The sequence below is a fragment of the Mercenaria mercenaria genome, unplaced genomic scaffold (assembly GCF_021730395.1).
Source record: "Mercenaria mercenaria strain notata unplaced genomic scaffold, MADL_Memer_1 contig_1753, whole genome shotgun sequence".
NCBI lineage: Eukaryota > Metazoa > Mollusca > Bivalvia > Venerida > Veneridae > Mercenaria > Mercenaria mercenaria.
The window spans coordinates 54,030-64,767 of NW_026459755.1; the positions used below are offsets into that span (position 1 = coordinate 54,030).

A 10,738-nucleotide genomic window follows, 5' to 3' on the forward strand; every position below is an offset into this window, starting at 1 on the left:
TGTTAAATTTAATTCATATTCGACGTAAGACTTATGCATATCAATTTGCAGACAATTGTATGCACTTTCAGAATGTAGTCGAAGTTTTGTAAACACATACATATTTCTTTAAATATTTCAGCACGTAACAACTTCGTCATTTTATTTTTGCATTTTTTGACACGTGTGACATCGCGGCTAGATTAAAGTATACATATATTAAACGCCATTATCAAAGTCAAAACAGGACAAAATCTTACTAATTCAAAAGTAGAGTTTATGTACTTTTTGTCAAAATAAATATTATAGAAAGCATACAATAGTTAAAGAAAATACAGAAATTTTAAACAAGTCCTGTCGAGGAAAGACATAAAATCTTACGTTTTCAGTTGTATCTGTCTTTTGCGTCCTGTTTTTTACAGGAAGTATTGAACAGCAAATGACTGCAATGACGTCAAATATAGTTAACGTCACGTCACCGAGTCTTCTTATTTGACGAAAAAAATATAATTTTATGAATTTACCAAGCCGTTAAATAATGCGCATTGGTAAATTCTGTTACATCTTACATGACGTTTTTTGTGCTGTTTTTTATGATTCTATGTCGAATTAAATTTTTACTAATTGTTAAACGTTAATGCGATCACATTTACTGACAGGGCGATTGTTTTGCCTTTCTTGTAATATAAAAAGATAAGCAACCGTATTTCTAAAACGAATTTCATGAAACATTGAAGTGAAAGAAACTGAAAAATTTCCGATGTTCACCAACAACGTACGCAACGTTTTACGTATGGCAACAACTAAAAGGGCTATATCCACTGTTAACCATTCGAAAATAGGTCGCAAAATAGGAACAAACCATTCTTTTTAACAATGAGCTAGGATAAGTTTATAAAATGTTCTTAAACATTTGGGATTATGGTGTTATCTATAATTTAAGCCTTAAAACTTCATGATATACTCGCTAAGTATCATTTGGGAATAGTATTCATTAAATACATTAATCTAGTAACGGAGATAATATGCATTTACCATTGAGACCGTTTAGCTGACAATAGAACAAGAAAAGAAAAGGGTACATTATGTTTATGTAATCGTTTTTAATCTAAAATAATAGTGTACTTACTTCCGTTGAGAAAAGTCAATAGCATAATGATATGAAATGAAATGTTTTCAGATAACAGCTCAACCACTGAATATCTGCATGCTTAAGGCATGTTAGATAACATAAAAAGTAAATACTCTTAAAACGTTTGAGAAAAAGCTAAACTGTGTGGGAGAAGACCAGTTTGGTCGACACAGAAAATGAATAATAATAAAAGTCGGATCAAATTATTCTACTTTGTAGAATTTGAATAAACACTATAGGGTATTTAACTTCGGAAAATTAAAAAAAAAAGACACGGTACTGGGCGTGATGATTTATTAGACCTCACTCAAGTTTTCATACAAGGAAAATCACTATTTCGATAGATCTTTTCTACAATGTAGATTTTTAGCAACATTGTGTAAATGTTTTATATTGTAAAAGAAAAGACAAGGGTCCGTGTGCTTATTTTTTAATTATTTGCCCATGACTGAAAAAATCCGCAAGTTTTAAGCAGATTGGAAGGCATTATTTGAAATTATTTCACATTGTAAAACTTCCGTTTAATTTTTGTCTTAAGAAAGAAAAACAAAGTTGCCGTTTTATAAATGTACACATAGGCTGAATTAAATAGATATCGCATGGCAGTCTGTGTGACAATTGGTATTGTCAACCCCAGGGCAGATTGTCACTCGAGACGAAAGCCGAGTGTGACACACGCTGCCATATTATATTCATTTTATTATACCGACGTAAAAAGTTTTAAAATGTTTTAAATTCATTTAATTCAACAGTTTCATCTTAAGATGACATTGGTAAAAAATGAAATCTGGCCATATGATGGTGGAAATGGGCTATTTTGATTAGAATTTGATAGAAAATGAGAAAATTGTTGCAATTTTGTTGAAAATGAGGATAAAACCAAAACATATCATATTTTCACTGTTTTAAGTGTATTCTTTTCTAAAACTACAGCTTTAAAAACGTGCAAAACTAGACCTACTTAATATGTTAGTCTCTGATAGAGTAAAGATACATCGTACCAGGTGACAAGATCATGGCTACACAATTACTTATCAGATACCTATTATCAATAATGCGATAATCATATTTGTATATACTATCTCGTTTCGTTACATGTAATAAACAAATAAACTATAAAACTAAAACTGTAATCTAAAAGTTAGTCTTATTGTTTGATATAATAATTATATCAAGGAGTATATACACGCAGTAAAAGAAGTTTCCAATTGGCAGTTTTCTATTTTTATACCCCTCTCAGAAAAAAGAAGAGGTATCGTTTTACACATTGTTGGTTGGTATTTTCGATCAATAACTAGAAGAGACTGTTTGATATAAACTTGATCGCAGTGGATGACCTAAAATATGTTGTTGTTTTTTCTTTATTAGTGAGTCACAGGTCAAGGTCAAAATGATGTCAAAATATCTGCTTGATGGCTAAAGAAGGCTTTGGTCTCAGATCTCAATGTTTATAGGATGATTGCCTGTGGTCAGTGGTTGATCCAAATAATACTGAACAGCACAAGAAACTATCCAAATGTATAATTAGGGGTATTTTTAAATAAAATACTTATATTTTTGAAATTGACTTATTTTCATCATACCGCATGACACTTGAACTTCACGTGTTAAATTTGATAAATTAATCCACAGCGAAGTCAGTAGTACCACAATAGCTGTTTTACACGAAATTCTGGCCGCGTCTATTGCATTGAGACATCCCAATTGCGCGCTCACAATGAATTTAATTCAGTCATGCCATTCAACTAAGTGTTGTAGAGGGGCATAGCCTTTATTCAGTGTAGTACAAGAAGCATTCACCACCCTTCAATCGTTCAGAGAAAAATGAGAAAAGAAGTGTTTCATTAGGGTATAGGCGCCTACAATTCATGATAAGTTTCAGCACAGACTAAGCCTTAAACAGTATTGATTGTTATTATATAAGAAAGATACGTCTAAAAATAATTCGAATTGCTTTAGTCACAAAGAAAAAAAAAACATCATGTTAAACTTCAACATTTTTCAGTTATTCCCTCCTTATCTTCAGACTTTCATGTTGATATTTAAATAAATTTCCATTATCTATCTATTCTGTTGCTTATCAACTCGTGAACATACATACTATAAGCACAGATGTGCATTTTTTTCTGTGGTTACTATGACAACTTCATTTGGGTCATTATTGATCCTGAGCAGTATAACATATCGCCGTCACGAAGTCACTATGACCTTTGCTCTACTGACTCTAAACCACAGGTAATCAGCACAATATTTAAGCTAAAAAAGAAAATAATTCTTAGTTTTATATTTTTGTAGAATGGCCGAAGGAGGTGACTTACCATCGTTAACAAACGGTTCTGATGTGGACATCGAGTTCCTTTGTACACCTTGCAGTGAAGACAATATCAGAGAAGAAGCTGTCAAATATTGCTCTGAATGTCAAGAATATCTATGTACGACGTGCTCTAGGCATCATGGTCGACAAAAGGCTACAAGGACACATAAGCTTTTTGATACGGATGCTGCAAAACAGAGTCGTTTGGTCGCTAAGTTGAAATGCCATTACCATCCGGACCGTGACATAGAAATGTATTGTGTAACACACGATATGGTTTACTGTGTCATGTGCATAGCCGCAGGACATAGGTAACTTCACTTTAAGGTATTTTAGAGTAAATAATAAATGAATAACCGTGCTGTTACACTCTTTTTACAGTTGAAAGTAGACCCCCGTTCAGAATGATTCAGCAGAATCTACTGTTCTGTTCATATATATATATATATCTTTAGACATATATTTAAGAAGTAAGAACGCGTCTTTCTAACATTAAGAATTTTTTCGTACTCTGTGAACGCGATGAACGATAGTTTTTACGATGAATAAGACAAGAAAAAGCACACGTCATTGCACTCGTATTAATTCGATAGGGCATTTTCTCACCAACTGTTTAAGCATTTCTGGAATTATGTAAATTGAACAAATAGTTTTACTTTATAAAACATATCATATCCCACTAAGTGTTATAGGGATTTTGGGTCTCACCGATTACATTGTACTATGACTAAAAGGTAATATCGTATTCTCAGTTGAAAATGAAAGGGGTGGAGTAGTTTTTTCAGCATGTAAAAATGAAAAATTGTTTTAGTGATATCATTGCTTATAAATCTACAAAAAAATTCTGACGTTAAGATTTTAAGAATGTTTTAATGACATGCAAAATGCTTAAAAGTGGAAAGAAAATTGTTGGGGTAACTGTGATATATTTAGAAGAAAAAAAAAACAACTTAAAAACTAGTGATTTATTTTATTTCTATTTTTTATTTCTTTTTGTTTTAATTTATATTTCCTCGAAAATATAAAGTGTTATGTTGAAAACATTTATTTCAGATTTCAGTTGTAGATCTAGCGTGTCATTATATATATATCAGTCAGAAATATATTAGAACAAAAACCTGATCTACTTTCATAGATATTTGAGATATCAGACCCTACCCCATTACATCTTACATCAATTTTAGGCAAATGCAAGCCAAAATAAAGGGTGAAAAACAAAAAAAAAAAAACAGAAAAAAACTCCGCAATAATTAGAAACTGTTCGTTAAATTGGTACATTATTAGCCATATTTGAATTACATATATCTAGCTCTAATTTTTGGCAAGAATTTTGTTAGACAGAAATATCGAAGAAATGTTCAATGACGGATATCCTGAGAAAAAAGAGAAAGAAAGAAAAACAACGCTCGTACATCCTGAACGGATTTTCCTCACACTTGATTATTTTTTATCTCTGACAAATGTAGCAGATTTGTGTGAAAATTTGATACATTTTTTCACGGTGGCGATACACTGGGTATGCAGGGGTGCAAAATGGCGGCGAAATCTCTCGATTCATGTAACATTTTTCATTATTACTGTCTTAATACCTAACCAATTTTAACGAAATAAAGACGAGTGCCCGCTCATAAGAGTACTACACCCTCGGCTATAAAGCTTGGGCTCCTGAGTTTCGTAGTTTTTGTGAAAAGTGCAACGGCGCATTCTGACGGAAAAAATGCAACTGCTATGTAGGGGGGCATTTTTATGAAAATGACTAAATCAGCTATCCCCGTGTGTTTCGAAAAACGGCTTGTAGGGCGGAACCGGGCTTGACATGTTCCAAAGCTGTTGTAGAACTTTAGCGAGTGAAATCGCCAGTTTTCGGCAATTCCGAGCGATTGAAAGGTAATGCTATGTGGGGGAGGTGTTTTCATTATGTTATGTGGGGGTGCTTTTGACATGTGGGGGTGAACTGCTTTGTGAGCGGTTTTATAACAGTATACATTTCAGTCATCTGAAGTTGGTATTTCATATTTATTTTTTTATTTTAGCTGTACGACGCCGGCTGTTGGCATTCAACGTTTGGTTTGATGAGCGCTTACTCTTCATCTTTTTTCTATGATGTACCTGAAATATAAACCATTAATTCATCCAATTACTATAAGCTGCCTATTCTAATTTCATGTTTTTTTGTTGTTGTTTTTTGTTGCAAAGTGAAGCTTCAATATATAGATATACTGTAGATTTCATAGCTAATTTTTACATAATAACCTTTAATTGCGAAATTCTCGAAATTCGCAAACCTCTAGTTTTTTAAAGTCATAAAAAGCATAAAAAGAGAGGAAGGTTTAACTAGATATATTTATGTTTAATTTCTTCGTATTTTTTTTCCATCATACTAAATCGTTAAAAGCATTTGAAATTGTACATTTTATAACCATGCAACCCCGAGTTTTACGTGCAATATAATTTGATTTTGAATGATCGGGCAGTTTGTCACGGACATAAAAATATGAATGTACCATTATAAAACAACTTTGCAGAGCTTCTCGAGGAAAAATAATTTTCATTTACTTATGCTCTTTCATTTTTGTACGCACGATATATTATTGTTTCATTGTTATGATTATCATGCATCCTCATAATAGGAAGTGCATGCTATACTGCTATTATACGACAAAGATTGTCTTCATTTAACGAAGAAAACGCTTTAAGATCTCGTTTACCACCGGTGCAAATGTCATGTGAGAATAGTAAAATTTAATTTGAAATACAAATGCTGTTTCAGTAAGACTAACCCCGACGTATATTACTAAAAACATATTATATCTCCGTTGCCGCTGTTGGATATTTTTGCGAATTTTGCGACCGGGATTTATATCAATTGATCGGCTGCATCTCCACAACCGGGAACAGCGATGCTAACATTCATAAAAACTCTTTCAAAGAAATTTGAAAAAAAAAAAATATTAAAGATGGCATTAAAAGTTGTATTGTACTGAAATATAGTCATGACAGTTGAAACTTAAAATATTCTATGGTTCTAAGGGGTAAAGCAGTTGTCAAGATAACGATTTTAAACATTTTCGATATCACTATCTTCCTCCTTATTTTAAAAAGAAACTGCACGTAAAACATAATATTATTGAATAGAACCTTTCAATTCTTTTTTTTTCAATTGCAAGAACCGTGTTGGCTCGTATAAATTTACTGCTAGTACATAGGGGAAATAATTGGCCGTTCGAACAATATTTTGATGGGTCAAACTCTTTCACATACACAGACTAAATTTCTGTCCGGAACAATATACAACAATTCGGTTTGAAATATCATGCTACGATTTTGACTTTCACTATATATTTCTGTTTACGTTATAATTAATAAATATACTAAGACGTTCTTCTTCATTTTTTTCCAAAGTTAAAACGGTTAATCAGAAAATTAGATAAGGAAACATTGCTGCCACGGCACTCGTAGCACCGAAAACAAAATAAAATATTTGGTAGATGGGGCATGGAGTACGCTAACTGGCTATAAGTATATGAGAAAACTAAGAAAAACAAGATGTGTTTTTGAAGCACAATGCCCCCGTTAAAATATGAAGCTGGAAAAAGAGCTATGTGATTGACGTGTAAATATGTCAAAACGAAGACCAAGGTCAAATGTTTATTTACCAATGTAATGGGCATGTACAATGAATGGGACGTGTGAATATGGAAGGATTTCATAAAGAAATTTGCTAAGTGTTTGGCCTCGAAAAAGTTCTTGGATGCCGAGTTCATATTTTAAAGGGAGAGGAGAGAGAGAGGCCAACAAAGATATTGTCCCCGATTTAACGGATACGGGGATAAAAACACAGGGAATATTATTAAAATACAAGTACGAATCTGAGCGGACGGAGTGGACAATCTGTTCCAGATATATGTACCCAAATGTGTCCGTAGAAGGCATTTATATGTTTACTTCATATCCACCTTCAAAATAAAGAATTCTTGAAAAAGATTTTTCCATTGAGATAATTTCTATCTATATAAAATATACTTTATATATCAAATGATCATATCACTGCGTGCCTCTAGCAGCCTAGCAGCCAGTTAAGTCACCCCCACATGTCAAAAGCACCCCCACATAACATAATGAAAACACCTCCCCCACATAGCATTTCCTTTCAATCGCCCGGAATTGCCGAAAACTGGCGAATTCACTTGCTAAAGTTCTACAACAGCTTTGGAATATGTCAAGCCCGGTTCCGCCCCACAAGCCGTTTTTCGAAACACATGGGGGATAGCTGATTTAGTCATTTTCATAAAAATGCCCCCCTACATAGCAGTTGCATTTTTTCCGTCAGAATGCGCCGTTGCACTTTTCACAAAAACTACGAAACTCAGGAGCCCAAGCTTTATAACCGAGGATGTAGTATTCTTATGAGCGGGCACTCGTCTTTATTTCGTTAAAATTGGTTAAGTATTAAGACAGTAATAATGAAAAATGTTACCTGAACCGAGAGATTCCGCCGCCATTTTGCACCCCTGCATACCCAGGGTATCGCCACCGTGACATAGCAATGACAATTCATAGACTCAGTCAGTCGTAACAGTTGCACTAAGGTAGCAAAAAAAAAAAAAAAAAAAAAAAAAAGAGAAAAGAAAAAAACATTTTCAAAGTCAAAGTTATAGAATATGCTCTTATATATATCGACATCGGATACTTTTCGGAAAGTGCATTACAAGACAATCAAATTTGCAATAAGAAATATTTACGAGTTCTTCAGTGGATATTTTGCGCGACACTGCAAACAATTTATCTTTTTTATTTAAAAAAGAGTGCATATATCTAGATGTAAAGCTTAAAAGCTTATGGTACCATCAGTTATTATTTTGCTCCGTTTCGACTAGACGGAGGTTAAATACGTAAACGAAAACGCCCGAAAATATTGACGAAGATTAATGAGTGCCTGGTCAATACTACGGACAATATTTGAATTCATCATATTGAAAAGCTAGAAGTGTAATGCTAATATTTTGTATTTGCTAATTATCTGGGGTATCCGTGGCAGAGTGATTAAGGTTGCTTACTTCAGATCACTTGTCCCTCACCGATGTGGGTTCGAACCTCACTTGGGACGTTGAATTCTTCATGTGGGAAAGCTATCCAGCTAGCTGACGGAAGGTCGGTGGTTCTACCCAGGTGCCGCTCTTAATGAATTAATACACGGAGAGGCACCTTGTGTTTTCCGCCACCAAAACTGAAACTGACCTGTAATTGTGTCGGTGTGAAGTTAAATCCAACAGAACAAAACAAAACTAATCATGTTACTTTTGATTTGAGGGTAACCGTATGGTAACCGTTACGGCTTAATTAAGATAAATTAAGATATTTCATAATTCAATAATTTGCACAAATTTCATTCCAAACTGTCAAAGAAGCAGATGTAGAGTTAGAAAAGCCTTTGACATAATACTGTCATAATTTGAACACAACCAATGTCGATAATATATTTATTCTAGTCAATAAAGACGATATTGTTTAACTGTGCTATGCTCAGGAAAGAAATTTCAAAGATATAATCATTGCTTAACTCAAAGCTATTTCGCAAACCAGAAGTAGTTTTAAAAAATTTAATATTACATAAATTATATTGTTAGTTTTGTATTGCTTTAGATCATGTCGCGGAGTAAACAGAATAGAAGACGAACCAAAATCTTATGTTAATCAAACAGAAATTAATCAGATGTTAGATGAAACCAGAAATGCAACAAAACGCATTAAGGCTCTGGTCATTAAACAACAGGAGAAAAAGACATATCTTGAAGATAAAAGAAACCACACTGAAGAGAAGCTTGATAAAGATGAAATACGATTGATAGAACATATCAGAAAACTAAAAAGAGAGACATTTGAATCTGTAGACAAAGTTTTTGCCGATATGGATGGAGAACTTGATTCTGCAATCAGCGCATCTACCAACTCGCTGCAAAACTTGGAGAAGACGTCAGAGCAACTGCAGTCTGTTGCCGGTATGGACGCAGTTCAACAGTTCGTTCAGATGAAACTGATGAAGAAGACTGTAACTGAAGCCAACAAGTTACATGCTGATGTTGAGTCAAATGGTACAAAGTCAGTCTGTTTCACGGAAAACACGGATTTGATAACCTCCGTGATGGGCGCAGTTGCTTTAGGAAAAGTGCGTACAAAGGCTGAAGACAAGAAATCATCCAAACTAACACGTCAAAAAATGAAATCGAAGAAAGAGATCACTGTGAAAATGGACCAATCAACGTCTGCAATAGCTGATACAAATTTGCAAGCCTCCAGATGGTATGATCTTAACTGACCAGGGTGAAAACAAAATTACTCTATACCGTTACGAAACGTACGGGTGAGCAAAATAACTGAAACTTAATATTTATTTGCTAATATGATATTGTAAGGAAACATAAGATAAGTTATTCATTTATGTCAATAGGCAGATACATTGCTTTGTATAGCACCAAGACTCTAGACTCAAAACTGCCGCACTAACCTTACTGAAACGAAATGTAAGGTAATAATGATCTCATAAAATTAGACTTGTATATATAAGATAAAGCAGCCGTGTAGGACCAATTTCAAAAATTAAAGTATGAAGGACTATTGCGACCTGGATGTTATTCTTGTGTTGATGTGTCGATAAGAATGAAGTAGCTGTGAGAATGAACAAAGAAAAAAAAATCAGTTTTTCTGTTGACTCGACCTTGTCCAAAACGAGATGTATAACAATACAATGTTGAAATGATTATGGAATGGCCTTTTATGCTGGAGAGTTATGGATATCTACAGGATCTACAGGCCATGGTGTTAACGTTTATTATACTACAGGTCTATCTACAAAGACAAGGCGACATTCAATTTAATCGCACACCATTTGGCTATCAGTGGTTATAGCACAATCGTTGCAAACTGGAGCAATGGTGCCGTCTATCTATACAAGGATGCCATGGTAACGATGGAACTGCGAGCTAAAAGACTGGAATACGCATGCAGTGTCTGTGTATCATATGTTGGAATCGTGTCCTTTGTGGACGTTCCTTTATATCACAATGTATGAGAGACTTGTACTACATGTTTGACTGGCCCTATTCACGTGGTTGAATTTGCTGAATAAAACGTCATTGTTCTTTAATGAATATATAAAACAGTTTATCAAACAGACTTTTTGCGGCTTTTTGTTCATGTTTAATTATATTTTTTTAATGTTTCAATATTCGGGAAAAATGTCATTCATTGTAAATACTCCATGGTTCTCACATTTATTATAATCTGTAATGAGATTATATTTTAATAGATACATT

At 33.7% G+C, this 10,738-nt stretch overlaps 1 protein-coding gene across 1 annotated transcript; it reads left to right on the forward strand.

Moving 5' to 3' along the window:
* The first annotated feature begins 3,407 nt into the window (after nucleotides 1–3,407).
* Nucleotides 3,408–10,221, forward strand: LOC128551840 (transcription intermediary factor 1-alpha-like). The gene is made up of 2 exons (XM_053532761.1): nucleotides 3,408–3,736; nucleotides 9,069–10,221. The coding sequence occupies exons 1-2, from the start codon at nucleotides 3,408–3,410 to the stop codon at nucleotides 9,739–9,741; spliced, it is 1,002 nt and encodes a 333-aa protein (XP_053388736.1). The 3' UTR covers nucleotides 9,742–10,221.
* Nucleotides 10,222–10,738: the final 517 nt, after the last annotated feature.

Bases quoted from the DNA above. Each gene is read 5' to 3' on its own strand.
- LOC128551840 (XM_053532761.1), top strand. From the start codon at position 3,408: ATGGCCGAAGGAGGTGACTTACCATCGTTAACAAACGGTTCTGATGTG. The intron at 3,737-9,068 runs GTAACTTCACTT...GTATTGCTTTAG, and splicing joins TGCATAGCCGCAGGACATAG to ATCATGTCGCGGAGTAAACA.